The sequence below is a fragment of the Oncorhynchus masou genome, chromosome 26 (assembly GCF_036934945.1).
Source record: "Oncorhynchus masou masou isolate Uvic2021 chromosome 26, UVic_Omas_1.1, whole genome shotgun sequence".
NCBI lineage: Eukaryota > Metazoa > Chordata > Actinopteri > Salmoniformes > Salmonidae > Oncorhynchus > Oncorhynchus masou.
Genome location: NC_088237.1, coordinates 5,136,688 through 5,159,134, shown reverse-complemented (window position 1 = coordinate 5,159,134; position 22,447 = coordinate 5,136,688). Strand labels below are relative to the sequence as shown.

Here is a 22,447-nt window from a genome sequence, read left to right as displayed (position 1 = left end):
TAACAGAGCCTCACTCCTGGTAATCACTGATGACTAAGATTATTGTTATCACAGTTAATAGTGATCTATGATCCCTGGGTGAAGTTACAGGCCACAGGCAGCAGAGAGGGCTAGAGAGTAACTGTTGAAAACCCATACAGCTGGACAGCTTCCAGTTCAATGCTGATCTCTCCTCTCTCTTGCTTCCTTTCCTTCCTCTCGCTCTCCCTCCCATCCTCCGGGTTCCTCGCGGCCGGCCTTCCCTTTCTCCACCCTGCCTGCCAACTAGTTCACTCCTTTCGCTCTCTCTCTCTCTCTCTCTCTCTCTCTGTCGTTGGCTCAAACACACTAAAGAATAGAATAGTATTCCTTCTTCACCCCATCCCGCCTCTCTAACACACTCACTCACCCCGCTCCTTCTCTTTCTCTCTCTCCAAACCGTTTATAAGGAGGTGTGACGGCAAACTGCATTACGTAACCTTGTTTACACCCAGTTCTGTGACAACCCTGCCCAGCAACACACACAAACACACAAACACACGTCAGCTAAGTGAACTCTCCAAGCACACACCCTGCATTTCAGTTAGATCGAGTGCAGCAAGCTCTGACACACACACAAACACACGTCAGCTAAGTGAACTCTCCAAGCACACACCCTGCATTTCAGTTAGATAGAGTACAGCAAGCTCTGACACACACACACACACACACACACACACACACACACACACACACACACACACACACACACACACACACACACACACACACACACACACACACACACGCGCCAGCTAAGTGAACTCTCCAAGCACACACCCTGCATTTCAGTTCGATAGAGTGCAGCAAGCTCTGACACACACACAAACACACGTCAGCTAAGTGAACTCTCCAAGCACACACCCTGCATTTCAGTTAGATAGAGTGCAGCAGGCTCTGACACACACACACAAAGCTACGCCTTGGGGTGTTGAGGTTGCTGCATCCTCCTACCAAATAGAGATACACATGAATACATTCTGTCTCTCCCGGTTGCTGCCTCACTACACATTGTGTGCCACATACACACTGCCTCTCCTCCAGTGTTCAGGGGTTATGTAAGGGTCCAGAGAAGAGCAGTGCTGCAGTAATGTGATTAATGCCAGAGAGAGGAGAGGAGGGATGGGCCCAGCTCACCACAGCCAAACCCCCAGTGAAGGGGCAAATTCACCCTATATCACTTTTCTCTAATACACTCAACCCCAGTCCTGCAAAACACTCTCCCTGTATCACTCTACTCCTACAGTGCCTTCAGAAAGTATTCATACCCCTTGACTTATTCCACATTTTGTTGTGTTACATCCTGAATTCAAATGGATTAAATAGATTTTTTTCCTTACGGGAGGACCTGCCAATACCCAGTAGTGAAGACATGCTTTTACAGCTTTAAACATTTTTTTTTAACTGAAAATGAAACACAAAAATGTCTCATTTACATAAGTATTCACACATTCCAAATTGAGCTCAGGTGCATCCAATTTCCTTTGATCATCCTTGAGATGAGTGATCCTCATCACTGTCAAACGCTCCCTAAAACACTTCTGCGAGCAGGCCTTTCTAATCAACCTGGCCCGGGTATCCTGGAAGGATATTGACCTCATCCCGTCAGTTGAGGATGCCTGGTCATTCTTTAAAAGTAACTTCCTCACCATTTTAGATAAGCATGCTCCGTTCAAAAAATGCAGAACTAAGAACAGATATAGCCCTTGGTTCACTCCAGCACAAAAACAATCTGTGGCGGACTGCAATAGCATCGAATAGTCCCCGCGATATGCAACTGTTCAGGGAAGTCAGGAACAAATACACGCAGTCAGTCAGGAAAGTAAAGGCCAGCTTTTTCAATCAGAAATTTGCATCCTGTAGCTCTAACTCCAAAAAGTTCTGGGACACTGTAAAGTCCATGGAGAACAAGAGCACCTCCTCCCAGCTGCCCACTGCACTGAGGCTAGGTAACACGGTCACCACCGATAAATCCATGATAATCGAAAACTTCAACAAGCATTTCTCAACAGCTGGCCACGCCTTCCTCCTGGCAACTCCAACCTCGACCAACATCCCCCCCCCCCCGCAGCTACTCGCCCAAGCCTCCTTTTACCCAAGCTTCTCCTTTACCCAAATCCAGATAGCAGATGTTCTGAAAGAGCTGCAAAACCTGGACCCGTACAGATCAGTCTGGACCCTCTATTTCTGAAACTATCTGCCGCCATTGTCGCAACCCCTATTACCAGCCTGTTCAACCTCTCTTTCATATCGTCTGAGATCCCCAAGGATTGGAAAGCTGCCGCGGTCACCCCCCTCTTCAAAGGGGAGACACCCTGGACTCAAACTGTTACAGACCTATATCCATCCTGCCCTGCCTATCTAAGGTCTTCGAAAGCCAAGTCAACAACACTGACCATCTCGAATCCCACCGTACCTTCTCCGCTGTGCAATCTGGTTTCCGAGTCGGTCACGGGTGCACCTCAGCCACGCTCAAGGTACTAAACAATATCATAACCGCCATCGATAAAAGAGAGTACTGTGCAGCCGTCTTCATCGACCTGGCCAAGGCTTTCGACTCTGTCAATCACCATATTTTTATGGGCAGCCTCAGTTTTTCTAATGACTGCCTTGCCTGGTTCACCAACTACTTTGCAGACAGAGTTCAGTGTGTCAAATCGGAGGGCATGTTGTCCGGTCCTCTGGCAGTCTCTATGGGGGTGCCACAGGGTTCAATTCTCGGCCAATTCTTTTCTCTGTATATATTAATGATGTTGCTCTTGCTGCGGACGATTCCCTGATCCACCTCTACGCAGACGACACCATTCTGTATACTTCTGGCCCTTCCTTGGACACTGTGTTATCTAACCTCCAAACGAGCTTCAATGCCATACAACACTCCTTCCGTGGCCTCCAACTGCTCTTAAACGCTAATAAAACCAAATGCATGCTTTTCAACGGGTGCTGCCTGCACCCGCACGCCCGACTAGCATCACCACCCTGGATGATTACGACCTAGAATATGTCGACATCTATAAGTACCTAGGTGTCTGGCTAGACTGTAAACTCTCCTTCCAGACTCATATCAAACATCTCCAATCCAAAATCAAATCTAGAGTCGGCTTTCTATTTCGCAACAAAGCCTCCTTCACTCACGCCGCCAAACTTACCCTAGTAAAACTGACTGTCCTATCGATCCTCGACTTCGGCGATGTCATCTACAAAATAGCTTCCAATACTCTACTCAGCAAACTAGATCCATTTTGTTACTAAAGCACCTTATACCACCCACCACTGCGACCTGTATGCTCTAGTCGGCTGGCCCTCGCTACATATTTGTTGCCAGACCCACTGGCTCCAGGTCATCTACAAGTCCATGCTAGGTAAAGCTCTGCCTTATCTCAGTTCACTGGTCACGATGGCAACACCCACCCTGCGCTCCAGCAGGTGTGTCTCACTGATCATCCCTAAAGCAAACACCTCATTTGGCCGCCTTTCCTTCCAGTTCTCTGCTACCTCTGACTGGAACGAATTGCAAAAATCGCTGAAGTTGGAGACTTTTATTTCCCTCACCAACTTTAAACATCTGCTATCTGAGCAGCTAACCAATCGCTGCAGCTGTACATAGACCATCTGTAAATAGCCCACCCAATTTACCTACCTCATCCCCATACTGTTTTTATTTATTTACTTTTCTGCTCTTTTGCACACCAGTATCTCTACTTGCACATGTTCATCTGATCATTTATCACTCCAATGTTAATCTGCTAAATTGTAATTATTCTCCTACCTCCTCATGCCTTTTGCACACAATGTATATAGACTATTTTTTTTCTCTACTGTGTTATTGACTTAAGTGTTTACTCCATGTGTAACTCTGTGTTGTTGTCTGTTCACACTGCTATGCTTTATCTTGGCCAGGTCGCAGTTGTAAATGAGAACTTGTTCTCAACTAGCCTACCTGGTTAAATAAAGGTAAAATAAAATAAAAAATCTAGGGGCTGTTGCAATTTTCCAAGAGCACAGTGGGAAATGGAAAAAGTATGGAACTACCCAGACTGTCTAGAGCTGGCTGTCCAACCAAACTGAGCAACTGGGCAAGAGGTGGTGACCAAGAACCCAACGACCACTGACAGAACTACAGAGTTCCTTGGCTGAGACGGGACAAAAGTCTCTGTAGCACTTCACCAAAATGGGTTTTATGGGAGAGTGGCCAGACGGAAGCCCCCCCCTGAGAAAAAGGCACATGCCTGGGATCAAACCCGTGTCTGTAGTGACGCCTCAAGCACTGCGATGCTGCGCCACTCGGGAGGCCCTGTATTTCAATACATATGCAAACATTTCTACAAAGATGCTTTCACTTTGTCACTATGGGGTATTCTGTGTAGATGGGTGAGAAAAAAATCTATTGAATCCAATTTGAATTCAGGCTGTAACAACAAAATGTGGAATAAGTCAAGGGGTATGAATACTTTATGAAGGCAGTGTATGACAGGACTACTCAACTACCCACAAGTCATGCAAGATAACTTCTGAAATAAGTATTGTTGTCGTATATTGATGAAAAAAAACAACAATGTATCACCCAGCCTCCATCCTCTGAAGGCGTCAGCCTGCTTCAGTTCGGCTGGCGCTTGCCGAGCTCGTTCCCTTAAAAGGCCTTCGCTTGAAAAAAAAACGCTTGTCCATTTTGAGACGCCGTAGCCAGGAGCCAGATTTATCTATGATAACTCAAGAAATCTGTCATACATTTTTGCTGAGGAGATCTTAGTTGCGCAATTTTGCATCTGACTAAGATGTTTGGTGCAGTATTTCTCAAGTGAACAAATGTGCATGAGTACAAGTCTCTTGTTGAATGACAACAGGCACTTCATTGAAGAATCCATACTGTTGACCAATCGCCGACAAGGGGGCGTAGACTTCGGCTACCGAGAAAAAAAACGGTGTGCCCAAACAGCTGAAAAGACCCTTGCCGAAGTCCAAAACGAAGCAAAACGTCACAAAATGTTGTCATAATAGATGCACAAACTGTTTCCGAACTCTTTTGGCTGGGAAGCATGCGGAAGCCTTAACACTCATCCTGTGTCCAAAGAAGGAAGCTGAGTCCTACAGTACCACCACCCTGTGTTCAGGCCTATACCACCACCTTCCATTATCTGACACTCACCCTGTGTCCAGTCCCGGTGTACTGAAGGAAGCTGAACCCGACTCTGTCCCACTCTCCACATCACTGTCACTCTGGTACTCCACTGGGGACGCCGAGCCAGGCTTGATACGCACTGTAGGGAGAAAAGGGTAGACGGAGAAAGGGGGGGAGGGAGAGAGATGAAGAGCGAGGGAAGAAAGAGAGAGGAAGAAAGATGGGTATAAATAAAGAAAGACAAACAACAGGGGTTAGCAACTTAAATCCAGCATTAACACACAGTACTTGGCAACACAAAAGGTAAGTCAAGGCATCCCAGCTGAGCTCATTTGAATTTCTATTTGGGTGTGAGAGAATTCCTCAATATACTTAGGTATGGTTGGCTGTGCTGCGGAGGCTGCTGATTGTATTTGTGAACCCCCCTCTCCCTTCTCCTTTAGTCAGAATGTGGTGAGTGCACTGTTTAAAGGTTCTCTTGCCTGAGAATGAGTGAGAGTGAGGATTGTTTGTGATGATGGGGTTGGAATGGGGGTAAATAACTGTACTTTGTACGTTGGGATAACCCACCACCTGTTAACCCTAATACGCCTGAAACCCACCTTATACAAAGGCAAAACGACCCATCTCCTCTCTTCTAGAACTCTGCCCCCTTCTAAAAGTCCCTCCCTCCGTACTCCACCCCTCTCTCCCGTGCGCCACCCTCTCTCCCGTGAGCCACCCTCTCTCCCGTGCGCCACCCTCTCTCACGTGCCCCACCCTCTCTCACGTGCCCCACCCTCTCTCCCGTGCCCCACCCTCTCTCCCGTGCCCCACCCTCTCTCCCGTGCCCCACCCTCTCTCCCGTGCCCCACCCTCTCTCCCGTGAAATAAAAATAAAATACATTTATTTCATGTAAGGAACTCAGTCCAGCTTTCAACTTACTCTTGAAAGTTGTAATAGTATAACGCACAAGGTGCAATTTGGAAATATTGACATACACATTGAATACACGTCAGACATGGCAAAATGTATAGAATTGCAAGAAAGTTTGCTTTAAAATCTGCAAAATTATCTCTCCGCCAAACAAGAGGAGTGTGAACAGTTTGTGTCATGAACAGTGCTTGGCCCCATAGAAACAGACATGGCAAGGGATTGCACCCCTCTCCAGCATGGCCTCATGGTGAGCAGGTTAGTAAATCTTCATGTATTTAAAAAAACATTTTTTTTATGTCACTACCGAACATCTAATTTATCAAGAAATATGTAAAGTATGGTTTTGGGACTAAAGTACAGGTAACTGCCAAAATAAAGGAAACACCAACAGAGTGTCTTAATAGGGCGTTGGGCCATCACGAACCACCAGAACAGCTTCAATGCGTTTTGGCATAGATTTTACAAGTGTCTGGCATTCCATTGGAGGGATGCGACTAGGGCTGTGGCCGTCACAAAATTTAGTCAGCCGGCGATTGTCCAGCAAATAACTGTTGGTCTTACGGTAATTGACCGTTAATTAACATAAACAAATTAAGCATCTCCGGGCTTCCACACTTCCACCGATGCAGACCTTTGGAACAGCGACATTTTAAAAAGTCTAATAAATCCATATAATATAGCCAACGCTTTCACAAATCCATTATTTATTTTAGACAGGTCTAAAGAAATATGATATCAAGAAAATGTAGTTTATTTCAGAAGAACAGAATGGCATATAGAATATGCTATTCTGCATATTTAAGTGTATGATTTGATAGAGCAGTCTGAGCGGTGGTGGGCAGCAGCAGGCTGGTAAGCATTCATTCAAACAGCACTTTCCTGTGTTTGCCGGCAGCTCTTAGCAATGCTTGAAGCACAGCGCTGTTTATGACTTCAAGCCTATCAACTCCCGAGATTAGGCTGGCAATACTAAAGTGCCTATAAGAACATCCAACAGTCAAAGGTTAATGAAATACAAATGGTATAGAGGGAAATAGTCCTATAATTGCGATAATAACTACAACCTAAAACTTCTTACCTGGGAATATTGAAGACTCATGTTAAAAATGAACCACCAGCTTTCAAATGTTCTCATGTTTTGAGCAAGGAACTTAAACGTTAGCTTTTTTACATAGCACATATTGCACTTTTACTTTCTTCTCCAACACTGTGTTTTTGCATTATTTAAACTAAATTGAACATGTTTCATTATTTATTTGAGACTAAATAGATTTTATTTATGCATTATATTAAGTTAAAATAAAAGTGTTCGTGTTCAGTATTGTTGTACTTGTCATTATTACAAATAAATATATAAAAAACGTCAGATTAATCAGTACAGGCTTTTTTTGGTTCTCTAATAATCGGTATTGGTGTTGAAAAATCATAAATCAGTCAACCTCTAATCAAAATTGACCACAAATGCATTTTTGCATGATATGCTTTTACTAGAAATGTGCATTTTTATGGTGAAAATTATCTTCCCCAAACTCGAAACTCACACGCTGCTTATATATGCCAGTTTGGCTCTACACCCCTTCAGTAAAGCAGATTGATTTTAAAGAGGTTATTTGGCCAATTTAGTTGTGATACAAACCTTATTACAACATATAGGCCTATGGACTAGACTACATGAGGTGTGATACAAACCTTATTAAAACATATAGGACTATGGACTATACTACATGAGGTGTGATACTAACCATATTAAAACATATAGGACTATGTGGTAGGCTACATGAGGTGTGATGATAGTCCTATATGTTTTAATAAGGTTATGTGCTAGGCTACATGTGGTGTGATGATAACCTTATTAAAACATATAGGACTATGGGCTAGGCTACACGAGGTGTGATACTAACCTTATTAAAACATATAGGACTATGTGCTAGGCTACATGAGGTGTGATACTAACCTTATTAAAACATATAGGACTATGTGCTAGGCTACATGAGGTGTGATACTAACCTTATTAAAACATATAGGACTATGTGCTAGGCTACACGAGGTGTGATACTAACCTTATTAAAACATATAGGACTATGTGCTAGGCTACATGAGGTGTGATACTAACCTTATTAAATCAAATCAAATTTTATTTGTCACATACACATGGTTAGCAGATGTTAATGCGAGTGTAGCGAAATGCTTGTGCTTCTAGTTCCGACAATGCAGTAATAACCAACAAGTAATCTAGCTAACAATTCCAAAACTACTACCTTATAGACACAAGTGTAAGGGGATAAAGAATATGTACATAACGATGTATGAATGAGTGATGGTACAGAGCAGCATAGGCAAGATACAGTAGATGGTATTGAGTACAGTATATACATATGAGATGAGTATGTAAACAAAGTGGCATAGTTAAAGTGGCTAGTGATACATGTATTACATAAAGATGCAGTAGATGATATAGAGTACAGTATATATACATATACATATGAGATGAATAATGTAGGGTATGTAAACATTATATTAGGTAGCATTGTTTAAAGTGGCTAGTGATATATTTTACATCCTTTCCCATCAATTCCCATTATTAAAGTGGCTGGAGTTGAGTCAGTGTGTTGGCAGCAGCCACTCAATGTTACTGGTGGCTGTTTAACAGTCTGATGGCCTTGAGATAGAAGCTGTTTTTCAGTCTCTCGGTCCCAGCTTTGATGCACCTGTACTGACCTCGCCTTCTGGATGATAGCAGGGTGAACAGGCAGTGGCTCGGGTGGTTGTTGTCCTTGATGATCTTTATGGCCTTCCTGTGACATCGGGTGGTGTAGGTGTCCTGGAGGGCAAGTAGTTTGCCCCTGGTGATGCGTTGTGCAGACCTCACTACCCTCTGGAGAGCCTTACGGTTGTGGGCGGAGCAGTTGCCGTACCAGGCGGTGATACAGCCAGACAGGATGCTCTCGATTGTGCATCTGTAGAAGTTTGTGAGTGCTTTTGGTGACAAGCCAAATTTCTTCAGCCTCCTGAGGTTGAAGAGGCGCTGCTGCGCCTTCTTCACGATGCTGTCTGTGTGGGTGGACCAATTCAGTTTGTCTGTGATGTGTACGCTGAGGAACTTAAAACTTACTACCCTCTCCACTACTCTTCCATCGATGTGGATAGGGGGGTGTTCCCTCTGCTTCCTGAAGTCCACAATAATCTCCTTAGTTTTGTTGACGTTGAGTGTGAGGTTATTTTCCTGACACCACACTTCCTGGCCCTCACCTCCTCCATGTAGGCCGTTTCGTCGTTGTTGGTAATCAAGCCTACCACTGTTGTGTCGTCCGCAAACTTGATGATTGAGTTGGAGGCGTGAGTGGCCACGCAGTCGTGGGTGAACAGGGTGTACAGGAGAGGGCTCAGAACGCACCCTTGTGGGGCCCCAGTGTTGAGGATCAGCGGGGTGGAGATGTTGTTGCCTACCCTCACCACCTGCGGGCGGCCCGTCAGGAAATCCAGTACCCAGTTGCACAGGGCGGGGTCGAGACCCAGGGTCTCGAGCTTGATGACGAGCTTGGAGGGCACTATGGTGTTGAATGCCGAGCTGTAGTCGATGAACAGAATTCTCACATAGGTATTCCTCTTGTCCAGATGGGTTAGGGCAGTGTGCAGTGTGGTTGAGATTGCATCGTCTGTGGACCTATTTGGGCGGTAAGCAAATTGGAGTGGGTCGAGGGTGTCAGGTAGGGTAGAGGTGATATGGTCCTTGACTAGTCTCTCAAAGCACTTCATGATGACGGAAGTGAGTGCTACGGGGCGGTAGTCGTTAAGCTCAGTTACCTTAGCTTTCTTGGGAACAGGAACAATGGTGGCCCTCTTGAAGCATGTGGGAACAAACATATAGGACTATGGACTAGACTCCATGAGGTGTGATACTAACTGTATTAAAACATATAGGACTATGGACTAGAATATACGAGGTGTGATACAAACCTTATTAAAAAATATAGGACTATGGGCTCGGCTACATGAGGTGTGATACAAACCTTATTAAAACATATAGGACTATGCACTAGACTACATGAGGTGTGATACAAACCTTATTAAAACATATAGGACTATGCACTAGACTACATGAGGTGTGATACAAACCTTATTTCAACATATAGGACTATGGACTAGACTACATGAGGTGTGCCACTAAGTTGCAAAAAAAGGCATTGTTTCCTATTCTGGGCATCATTCACAAGTGATAATGTATCATTCACAAGTGATAGGCTAATATCGTCACCCATCAGACTGTTCTTGAATGAATCTTGTCTTTACATATACTAAATATGGGCAGCGGAAAAAATACATGTCATCTATGCACTTAAATAGCAAATCAAGGATGCTTTCCCTGTGGTTTATTTTCATTTTCATACTCCGTCGTAAAGTGAAGCGGTGTGCTTAATATTAGGAAAGTTGAGAAATACATTTAGTAGTCCCAGCCTATAGAAAGCTGATGGGATCCTCCTCTTTTAAATAGAGGCCATCACTGTGTTTTCCCTCGCAATTGCATAGCCTATAGAAATGTTGCGCAACATGAATTCATGGGCTTTCATGAAGTGTTTGATTAGATTTTCCATTACATTTCCATTGATGTCAGAGTGATTAGAGGGGCAATAGAGTGCTTGAGTACCAGGCAGTTAACAAGTTTGGTAGACTATTAAGGACCATCAGCAGCATCAGAGCTTGGAGAAACCTAATTACCTTAACTAAATGCTCATGGGGAATTTGACTGCCTTCATAACTCGTGAACGCCACGGTCACCGCAACAGCCCTAGATGCGACACCATTCTTCCACAAGAAATTCCATAATTTGGTGTTTTGGTGATGGAAAACGCTGTCTAAGGCGCCACTCCAAAATCTCTCATAAGTGTTCAATTGGATTAAGTTCTGGTGACACACACACACACTTTAAACCCCCTATGCCTCTTTGAGACCCCTCTTTCAAAGAATAGCCATCGTCACCAAAATAATGGGCAACTGTGCATTTTTATACATGACCCTAAGCATAAATGGATGTTAATTGCTTAATTAACTCAGGAACCACACCTGTGTGGAAGCACCTGCTTTGAATATACTTTGTATCCCTCATTTAAACTAAATGTTTCCTTTATTTAGGTAGTTACCTATATAAGTTTGCTGTACATCACAGGAGATTGGTGGCACCTTATTTGTGGAGGACTGGTTCGTGGTATTGACTGGAGCGGAATCAGTGGAATGTTATCAAATACATCAAACACATGGTTTCCAGGTGTTCGATGTCATTCCAATAGCTCCGTTCTGGCCAATATTACGAACCATTCTCCCCTCAGCAGCCTCCACTGATATAATCTTTCATTTGGACAGATGTACATCTCTTATTTTCATCTTTGTATCTGTGCCATTATTACTGTGCTTTACTGTACTGTACTGCAGGATTTCCCAAACTGGGTCTTGGGGCCCCACCTGGGTACATATTTTGGTGTTTGCCCTAGCACTACACGGCTGATTGAAATAATCAAAGCTTGATGATGAGTTGGTTATTTGAATCCGCTGAGTAATGAAAACTACATGTGCAATCAGGGGGGTCACCAGGACCGAGTTTGGGAAACCTTGCACTTCTGTACTGTGCTCTATTGTACTCTGCTCTACTGGTCTTTACTAGATTTTACTGCAGGGGTCAGCAACTAAATGTAACATTTATTTAACTAGTAGGTAAGTCAGATAAACCGGCACGCTAAAGTTTTTAGTAAAAAAAAATTTATTTGGGGGGGATTTTAGTTTTTGGTAAAAGAAAAGAGACTAAAATCACCAGGAATTCAGCAAAAAATGGGTTTATTTTAGGAAATCTGTTCCCAAGTATTCCCACAAATAATACAAATTGACATATGTGATCGTGTATCAATGTAATCAAGATATCATTTTCAAATACAATTTATTTTGGGGCTTAGTTGTTGTCAATTTGCAGTGCACAAATTTGTAGAATTATTAGTTCCGGACCCTAGTTCCGGACCCTTGACCAGATTTCAAATATGCAATACAAACAAAGTGTGTGAGAAGTGTCTACCTGACATGCAGTATCAATCAAAAGTTTGGACACCTACTCATTCAAGGGTTTTTCTTCATTTGTACTATTTTCTACATTGTAAACAATAGTGAAGACATCAAAACTATGAAATAACACATGGAATCATGTAGTAACCAAAAAAAAGTGTTAAACAAATCAAAATATATTTTATATTTGAGATTCTTCAAAGTAGCCATTCTTTGCCTTGACGACAGCTATGCACACTCTTGTATGTATTAAGACATGTGCTGAAAGTTTGGGAAAAGTAGGATACAGATTTGCACCACTTCCGTAGAACGCCCCATATAGGGAATAATGTGCTCTTTGGGACACAGAATGACTCCTCAGGAAGAGACATACTGTACTATACTGAGAACTCTGCTTATGAATTAACATTTCAGTCTGTATATGCAGTGCATCATTTACGTGTGTGTGCGCACGTGTGCATGTGTGAAGAGGGATCCTTAGAAAGACAATACGGGGCCGTGCCAGTGGGAGATAGCGTGGCGGGGGTGAAAGAGAAACAGTGACTGAAAGAGAGGGAAAGAGAGAACGAGAAAGTTCATGACAGTGACATACAACTAGTGTGTGTGTCTGTGATAGAGCGAGAGAAAGAGCTCATGCGTGTGTCTGTGTGTGTGTGTGAAGATAAGCGAGTATGGTTTAAAGAGAGTGAGCATGGATGAGACTCGAGAGACGTATTGCTTGCGAGGAGGATACTGTTCAAGAGGTCAAGAGACCGAGATGATGAGATAAAGTGACGAAGATAAAGAGCAGGGGAGAGAAACGGTGTGTTAGTGAGAGGATTTACTCCGCCCAAAATCTGCTGGCGTGCGATAAGCCATTTTTTGTATAGAGGTCTGTGAGAGAGTGTCGAATTACGTGAGGCTTATTTGATCGAATAGAAGTTCCGTAAGGTTTAGGCTGTTACAAATGTACTGACATACAGTGCATTCAGAAAGGATTCAGACCACTTGACTTTTCCCAAAATAAATTACTTTACAGCCTTATTCTAAAATGGATTCAATTGTCCCCCCCATCAATCTACACACAATACCCCATAATGACAAAACAACATTTTGGGGTTTAGGTTTAGAACATTTTGCAAATGTATTAAAAATAAAAAACTGAAATATGATATTTCCATAAGTATTCAGACCCTTTACTCTACTTTGTTGAAGGACCTTTGGCAGTGATTACAGCCTCAAGTCTTCTTGGGTATGACGCTACAAGCTTGGCACACCTGTATTTGGAGAGTTTCTCCCATTCCACTCTGTAGATCCTCTCAAGCTCTGTCAGATTGGATGGGGAGCGTCGCTGCACAGCTATTTTCAGGTCTCTCCAGAGATGTTCGATCGGGTTCAAATCCAGTTTCTGGCTGGGCCACTCAAGGACATTCAGAGACTTGTCCCGAAGTCACTCCTGCATTGTCTTAGCTGTGTTCTTAGGGTCGTTGTCCTTTTGGAAAGTGAACCTTCACCCCAATCTGAGGTCCTGAGCACTCTGGAGCAGGTTTTCATCAAGGCTATCTCTGTACTTTGCTCCGTTCATCTTTCCCTCGATCCTGACTAGCCTCCAAGTCCCTGCCGCTGAAAAACATCTCCACAGCATGATGCTGCCACCTCCATGCTTTACTGTAGGGATGGTGCCAGGTTTCCTCCAGACGAGACGCTTGGCATTCAGGCCAAAGAGTTCAATCTTGGTTTCATCAGACCAGAGAATCTTGTTTTGCATGGTCTGAGAGTTCTTTATGTGTCCTTTGGCAAACTCCAAGCGGGCTGTCATGTGCCTTTCACTGAGGAGTGGCTTCCATCTGGCCACTCTAATATAAAAGCCTGATTGGTGGAGTGCTGCAGAGATGGTTGTCCTTCTGGAAGTTTCTCCCAGCTCCACAGAGAAACTCTTGGTCACATCCCTGACCAAGGCCCAGTTTGGCCAACTCTAGGAAGAGTCTTGGTGGAGGCCACTATGTTCTTGGGGACCTTCAATGCTGCAGACATTTTTTGGTACCCTTTCCCAGAGCTGTGCCTCAACACAATCCTGTCTCGGAGCTCTACGGACAATTCCTTCGACCTCATGGCTTGGTTTTTGCTCTGACATGCACTGTCAACTGTGGGACCTTATATAGACATGCGTGTGCCTTTCCAAATCATGTCCAATCAACATTTTTTACCACAGGTGGACTCCGATCCAGTTGTAGAAACATCTCAAGGATGATCAATGAAAACAGGGTGCATCTGAGCTCAATATCGAGTCTCATAACGAAGGGTCTGAATATATGTGCAAACATGGTATCTGTTTTTTTGTCTAATATATTTGCAATTTTTTTTTTAAACAAACTGTTTTCGCTTTGTGGGGTATTGTGTGTAGATTGATGAGACCTTTAAAATATTAAAAAAAATAATAATAATTTAGAATAAGGGTGTAACGTAACAAAATGGGGAAAAAGTAAAGGGTCTGAATACTTTCTGAATGCGCTGTAAGTGGCAACTTTAAGAAAAATGTCTTAGTTGGGCCTGTTGTTCACACGTGTATCTGCCCTCTCATTGGCTAGAATGGTCCCATCTGATCTCGCCTGCCTTCAATCATTGATGACATGTATTTCCATCGTTAGTCAACTCGGCTATTTTGTCAACATAATAGATGAACTTTAAGTGAGAGAAATCGGAGAGAAGAGTGTGTATAGGGAGAAGATGAGGACGCACATGACCAGAGAGAACTCAATTATCATTTCTCCAACTTCGAAGCTTTAATTTCAACACTTATTTCACAAGGTTGTACTTACGACGTTCATGTTGTAATTGTTTCAGCCTCGCCATTTCTATGCTCTAGGGAATAGCTTCATCTCAACAAAACGGAATATATCCTTCCCTCCCTTTCCCTCGGACTCACCGGATCCCTCAGAGCGCCCGTCGCTCCCGATGAGGGGCACTGTGATGGCAGCGGTGGCCACTCCGTCCGTGGGCATGGTGGTGTAGACCAAGGGCAGAGACTGGACCACCACGGGGATGGTCTGCAGCTGGCCCATCTTACTGGGCATGTTGACCGACGGGATGGTGTGGATGACATGCAGGATCTGCTGACCGCCTGCCCCCTGGGTGGATGCTAGGATGGACCCGGGAGAGAGCATCTGGAGGAGGGAGGGATGGAGGAGAGCAGGGGTTAAGGTGGGTATACAGGGGGGGGGAGCAGTACTGTCTGAAATGGCACCAGATTCCCTATATAGTGCAGTGTTTCCCAAACTGGGTAGTACATCATCAGTTCTTCTTGTCGTGTCAGTCATTACAGACCTCGGAGAGGTAGAACTTGTCAGAAAAAGTCCAGATCAACTTGCCCATGTTGGCAAAAAAATGTTTAATCTCAACATGTTTTGCGCACAACTTTTTGTTGTTGGGTTTGAGTCACTCCATGTTGCAAATTACAGGGGAGCCAGGGGGCTCAGCCCCTAAATCCAACAAAAGTCAACTTTGGTGGGGTCTCTAAATTTTATACCCATTTTAGGTATTCCAACTTCAGGCTACTAAAAAGGGCAATTTGTCAACAAGACGCATCAATTCATGTAGGCCTAATCAATAGCAATTGCTGAATGTCATTCAGCACACTATGATGTTTTGTAACAGATGTCTATTTCCATGAATCAAATGGCACGAGTATACATGCAGTTTGGAAGTTGGAATTATTTTGGAGTGTTTGACAATCAGATTAAAATATCATAACTGGTTGTGTTCATGCCACATTAAACGGTAATGATTGTGTAGAATAATGTGTAGAATTGTGGGAATTAAGCTTGAAACCAGCTAAATGTACTCTCCACCAACAAGAGGAGTGTGAACAGTTTGTGTCATGAACAGTGCTTGTCCCCATAGAAACAGACATGGCACATCCGGGGTGGGGTCCAATGCTGAAAGGGGGGAGGCCTGAGTGAAAAAGTTTGGGAAACCCTGATAAAGTGCACTACTTTTGGCCAGAAAGGGAAATAGGGTGCCATTTTGGACACAGACATCGAGTCAACAGCTAAGCTGAGAAGAAAATAAAGAGCATGTCAGTATGGGGTAGGCCGTCGTTGTAAATAAGAATTTGTTCTTTAACTGACTTGCCGAGTTAAATAAAAAGGTTAAATAGAAAAATAAAAAACAATTGTTAAACTGAAAGACAGAACCTGTCAAAATAAAAAAACATTGTAAGCTAAGTTACTACATAAGACACATTTTTGGCAGGCCCTAATTTGTGTGAGTGATTTCACTTTTCAGCCAACAGACAAGACTACCCATCATTCCAAAAGAGGAGCTAGCTAACGAGCCGACTGGCTTAATAACTGGCGTGGTTACCATGGTGTCTAGAATGGTTACCGTAGGGATGTGGTTTGCCGACAGCGTGGGCGGCGCCACAGAGCTGGGGGCGGGGTTGGCTGTGGTGGACGGTGTAGAAACGGGCAGGGAGGGGCGTGGCTTGCCAAGTGACAGGTCGACAGGTTCCGTCTGGTCCTCTGAGGGGCGGGAGGAGTCGTCTTGTGTGTCTGTTGTGGTTGTGTCTATGGTCATGTCTGTGGCTGTGCAGAGGGGAGGGGGAGACTCAGGTTGGGTCTTCTCTGTCTTGATCTTCAGGTCTGAAGGCTGGGGAAACTCCTCACCCACTTCAGCCTGCTAGAGAGAGAGGGAAGATGATATGAGAGAGAGGAGGAGAGGGAGGGGATGGGAGTGAGGGAGGGTTGGAGAGAAAGAGAGGAAAGAAAGAGAGGGTAGAGAGATATTAAGAAGAATGATTGACAGAGTCAAGGAGAAAGAAGTGAGATGAATAGGGAGAAAGAGGAAGAGAAAGAAGGAAAGAAGAGAGATGATCAGCACATGATTTTCCTCCACACACACACACACACACACACACACACACACACACACACACACACACACACACACACACACACACACACACACACACACACACACACACACACACACACACACACACACACACACACACACACACACCCTGCTCTCCCCTTGGCTCAGCTCAGCTGTACTCTCTGGCTGCACAAACAGAGCAGAGCAAAGCTGGGTAGGGGAACAATGGCTGCTGTGTGGGGCCCTGGGAGCTGAGAGGGAGAGGTGGGGCTGGGAGGTGGGGCTGGGAGGTGGAGAGCAGAGCAGCAGGCCTAAAGATGGCACGCTGCCAGGAGAGAGCTGCCCTGCCCTGCCTAGCCCCGGCCAAGCCCTGCACTAAGGCACAGAGTGCACCCAGCTACAGCATACAGAGCAGAGAGCACTTTTTTATTTTATTTTTTTATTTAACCAGGTAGGCTAGTAGTTCTCATTTGCACCTGGGCCAAGATAAAGCATAGCAGTGTGAACAGACAAACACAGAGTTACACATGGAGTAAACAATAAACAAGTCAATAACACAGTAGAAAAAAAGAGAGTCTATATACATTGTGTGCAAAAGGCATGAGGAGGTAGGCAAATAATTACAATTTTGCAGATTAACACTGGAGTGATAAATGATCAGATGGTCATGTACAGGTAGAGATATTGGTGTGCAAAAGAGCAGAAAAGTAAATAAATAAAAACAGTATGGGGATGAGGTAGGTAAAATTGGGTGGGCTATTTACCGATAAGACTATGTACAGCTGCAGCGATCGGTTAGCTGCTCAGATAGCAGATGTTTGAAGTTGGCGAGGGAGATAAAAGTCTCCAACTTCAAAAGGCGGCCAAATGAGGTGTTGGCTTTAGGGATGATCAGTGAGATACATCTGCTGGAGCGCGTGCTACGGGTGGGTGTTGCCATCGTGACCAGTGAACTGAGATAAGGCGGGGCTTTACCTAGCATGGACTTGTAGATGACCTGGAACCAGTGGGTCTGGCGACGAATATGTAGCGAGGGCCAGCCGACTAGAGCATACAAGTCGCAGTGGTGGGTGGTATAAGGTGCTTTCGTGACAAAACGGATAGCACTGTGATAAACTGCATCCAGTTTGCTGAGTAGAGTGTTGGAAGCTATTTTGTAGATGACGTCGCCGAAATCGAGGATCGGTAGGATAGTCAGTTTTACTAGGGTAAGTTTGGCGGCGTGAGTGAAGGAGGCTTTGTTGCGGAATAGAAAGCCGACTCTAGATTTGATTTTCGATTGGAGATGTTTGATATGAGTCTGGAAGGAGAGTTTACAGTCTAACCAGACACCTAGGTACTTATAGATGTCCACATATTCAAGGTCGGAACCATCCAGGGTAGTGATACTAGTCAGGCGTGCGGGTGCAGGCAGCGAACGGTTGAACAGCATGCATTTGGTTTTATTAGCGTTTAAGAGCAGTTGGAGGCCACAGAGGGAGTGTTGTATGGCATTGAAGCTTGTTTGGAGGTTTGATAGCACAGTGTCCAAGGACGGGCCGGAAGTATATAGAATGGTGTCGTCTGCGTAGAGGTGGATCAGGGAATCGCCTGCAGCAAGAGCAATATCATTGATATATACAGAGAAAAGAGTCGGCCCGAGAATTGAATCCTGTGGCACCCCCATAGAGACTGCCAGAGGACCGGACAGCATGCCCTCCGATTTGACACACTGCACTCTGTCTGCAAAGTAGTTGGTGAACCATGCAAGGCAGTCATCAGAAAATCCAAGGCTACTGAGTGTGCCGATAAGAATATGGTGATTGACAGAGTCGAAAGCCTTCGATGAAGACGGCTGCACAGTACTGTATTTTATCGATGGCCGTTATGATATCGTTTAGTACCTTGAGCGTGGCTGAGGTGCACCCGTGACCGGCTCGGAAACCAGATTGCACAGCGGAGAAGGTACGGTGTGATTCGAGATGATCAGTGACCTGTTTGTTGACTTGGCTTTCGAAGACCTTAGATAAGCAGGGCAGGATGGATATAGGTCTGTAACAGTTTGGGTCCAGGGTGTCTCCCCCTTTGAAGAGGGGGATGACTGCGGCAGCTTTCCAATCCTTGGGGATCTCAGACAATATGAAAGAGAGGTTGAACAGGCTGGTAATAGGGGTTGCGACAATGGCGGCGGATAGTTTCAGAAATAGAGGGTCCAGATTGTCAAGCCCAGGTGATTTGTACGGGTCCAGGTTTTGCAGCTCTTTCAGAACATCTGCTATCTGGATTCGGGTAAAGGAGAACCTGGAGAGGCTTGGGCGAGTAGCTGCGGGGGGGGGGCGGAGCTGTTGGCCGAGGTTGGAGTAGCCAGGCGGAAGGCATGGTCAGCCGTTGAGAAATGCTTGTTGAAGTTTTCGATAATCATGGATTTATCCGTGGTGACCGTGTTACCTAGCCTCAGTGCATTGGGCAGCTGGGAGGAGGTGCTCTTGTTCTCCATGGACTTCACAGTGTCCCAGAACTTTTTGGAGTTGGAGCTACAGGATGCAAATTTCTGCCTGAAGAAGCTGGCCTTAGCTTTCCTGACTGACTGCGTGTATTGGTTCCTGACTTCGCTGAACAGTTGCATATCGCGGGGACTATTCGATGCTATTGCAGTCCGCCACAGGATGTTTTTGTGCTGGTTGAGGGCAGTCAGGTCTGGAGTGAACCAAGGGCTATATCTGTTCTTAGTTCTGCATTTTTTGAACGGAGCATGCTTATCTGAAATGGTGAGGAAGTTACTTTTAAAGAATGACCAGGCATCCTCAACTGACGGGATGAGGTCAATGTCCTTCCAGGATACCCGGGCCAGGTCGATTAGAAAGGCCTGCTCACAGAAGTGTTTTAGGGAGCGTTTGACAGTGATGAGGGGTGGTCGTTTGACTGCGGCTCCGTAGCGAATACAGGCAATGAGTCAGTGATCGCTGAGATCCTGGTTGAAGACGGCGGAGGTGTATTTGGAGGGCCAGTTGGTCAGGTTGACGTCTATGAGGGTGCCCTTGTTTACAGATTTAGGGTTGTATCTGGTGGGTTCCTTGATGATTTGTGTGAGATTGAAGGCATCTAGCTTAGATTGTAGGACTGCCGGGGTGTTAAGCATAACCCAGTTTAGGTCACCTAACAGAACAAACTCTGAAGCTTGATGGGGGGTGATCAATTCACAAATGGTGTCCAGGGCACAGCTGGGAGCTGAGGGGGGTCGGTAGCAGGCGGCAACAGTGAGAGACTTATTTCTGGAGAGAGTAATTTTTAAGATTAGTAGTTCGAACTGTTTTGGGTATGGACCTGGAAAGTATGACATTACTTTGCAGGCTCTCTCTGCAGTAGACTGCAACTCCTCCCCCTTTGGCAGTTCTATCTTGACGGAAAATGTTATAGTTGGGTATGGAAATCTCAGAATTTTTGGTGGCCTTCCTGAGCCAGGATTCAGACACAGGCACTAAGCATAGAGCAGAACACAACATCCCTATCCAGCCTGGAGCAGAGCATGACCCAGTGCTTAGGCATACGCCCAGCCCAGGAGGGCAGGCATGCACATACCTACACTCGCCCACGCTGACACAACCACCACCATGCGCAGAAGAAAAGGCAGGGGTTTGGTAGTGACTGTACACAGACACTGAGCCTCAGTGCATGTGAGATGAATGATGGGTATGAGTTCATCATTACTGAAGTGTATTTCAAGACAAACACACAATTCCTGCTTTTGGGTTGTCTGGTTCAGTATTCAGTGAGAGATGGCTATAGGGATGATGGGCTAAACCCACTACCCAAACTCTCCTAGCCTACATAACCACACTTAGAGAGTGGACACAGGTGGACCAGAGAGGGAAGGAGGTCAGTCAGTGTACATAACATAGGAGGTTAGGATACATGTTGTTGGGAAAAGGAAAGAGAGAGAGAGAGAGGGGGGGGGGCAGAGTGAGAGAGAGCGAAGGTGGCAGAGTGAGAGAGGGCGAAGGTGGCAGAGTGAGAGAGAGAGAGTGCGAGGGTGGCAGAGTGAGAGAGAGAGAGAGCGAGGGTGGCAGAGTGAGAGAGAGCGAGGGTGGCAGAGTGAGAGAGAGCGAGGGTGGCAGAGAGAGAGAGCGAGGGTGGCAGAGTGAGAGAGAGCGAGGGTGGCAGAGAGAGAGAGCGAGGGTGGCAGAGTGAGAGAGAGCGAGGGTGGCAGAGTGAGAGAGAGCGAGGGTGGCAGAATGAGAGAGAGTGAGGGTGGCAGAGTAAGAGTGAGAGAGGGTGGCAGAGTGAGAGAGGGCAAAGGTGGCAGAGTGAGAGAGAGCGAGGGTGGCAGAGTGAGAGAGAGCGAGGGTGGCAGAGAGAGAGAGAGCGAGGGTGGCAGAGAGAGAGAGAGCGAGGGTGGCAGAGAGAGAGAGAGCGAGGGTGGCAGAGAGAGAGAGAGCGAGGGTAGCAGAGAGAGAGAGAGCGAGGGTAGCAGAGAGAGAGAGAGAGAGGTGGCAGAGAGAGAGAGAGCAAGGTGGCAGAGAGAGAGAGAGCAAGGTGGCAGAGAGAGAGAGCGAGGGAGAGAGAAAAAGGAGAGTGGGTGGGAAAGGCCTCTGGTTGTCATGGAAACTGGGAGGTATCAGCTGACAATTTTTCCCCTCATTCTATCTTCACGCCTACCCACTCCCTTCCTCCCTCTCCTCCTCTTTTCCTCCCTGTCTCGGCTTCCACTCCCTTCCTCCTCCTCTTTCCCTCCCCGTCTCTGCTTCCACTCCCTTCCTCCTCTTTCCCTCCCTATCTCTGCTTCCACTCCCTTCCTCCCTCTCCTCCTATTTCCCTCCCTGTCTCTGCTTCCACCCCCTCCTCTTTTCCTCCCCGTCTCTGCTTCCTCCCTCTCCTCTTCTTTCCCTCCCTGTCTCTGCTTCCACTCCCTTCCTCCCTGTCTCTGCTTCCACTCCCTTCCTCCCGCTCCTCCTCTTTCCCTCCCTATCTCTGCTTTCACCACATCCTCTCATGCTAGTCTGTTTGTCCCCCACACCTTCCCTCCAGATCACGTTCTCTCGCTTTCTTTCTAGCCATCTCTCTCCCATATCCTCTTCACAATGGTCTACATTTGGAAGCGTATTGAGACACATACATGTCATTCTCTCCTGGCTCAAAGTAGAAGAGAGATTGACTTCCTCACTACTTGGTTTGTAATAAGTGTTGACATGCTGAATGCACCGAGCTGTCTGTTTAAACTATTAGCACACAGCTCAAACACCCATCCATACCCCACAACACATGCCACCAGAGGTCTCTTCACAGTCCCAAAGTCCAGAACAGACTATGGGAGGTGCACAGTACTACATAGAGCCATGACTACATTGAACTCTATTCCACATCAAGTAACTGATGAGGCAGTGGAATCAGATTTTAAAAGATAAACACCTTATGGAACAGCAGGGACTGTGAAGTAACACAAACTTAGGCACAGACACATGCATACACACACACATGATAACATACGCACTATACACACACGTACACATAGATTTTGTGTT

At 45.5% G+C, this 22,447-nt stretch overlaps 1 protein-coding gene across 3 annotated transcripts in view; it reads right to left on the bottom strand.

Moving 5' to 3' along the window:
• klf8 (Kruppel like factor 8) overlaps positions 1-22,447 on the bottom strand; it is a 111,073-nt gene that overhangs the window by 10,587 nt on the left and 78,039 nt on the right. Inside the window, exons 3-5 of one of the 3 annotated variants that reach the window (XM_064938175.1) lie at positions 16,440-16,754; positions 15,004-15,241; positions 5,165-5,276 (exon numbers count right to left, since the gene is read on the bottom strand). In XM_064938175.1, the coding sequence (XP_064794247.1) occupies positions 5,165-5,276; positions 15,004-15,241; positions 16,440-16,754 (665 nt within the window). The remainder of the gene's footprint in view (positions 1-5,164; positions 5,277-15,003; positions 15,242-16,439; positions 16,755-22,447) is intronic. The other 2 variants (XM_064938177.1, XM_064938178.1) reach the window with 2 other exon arrangements.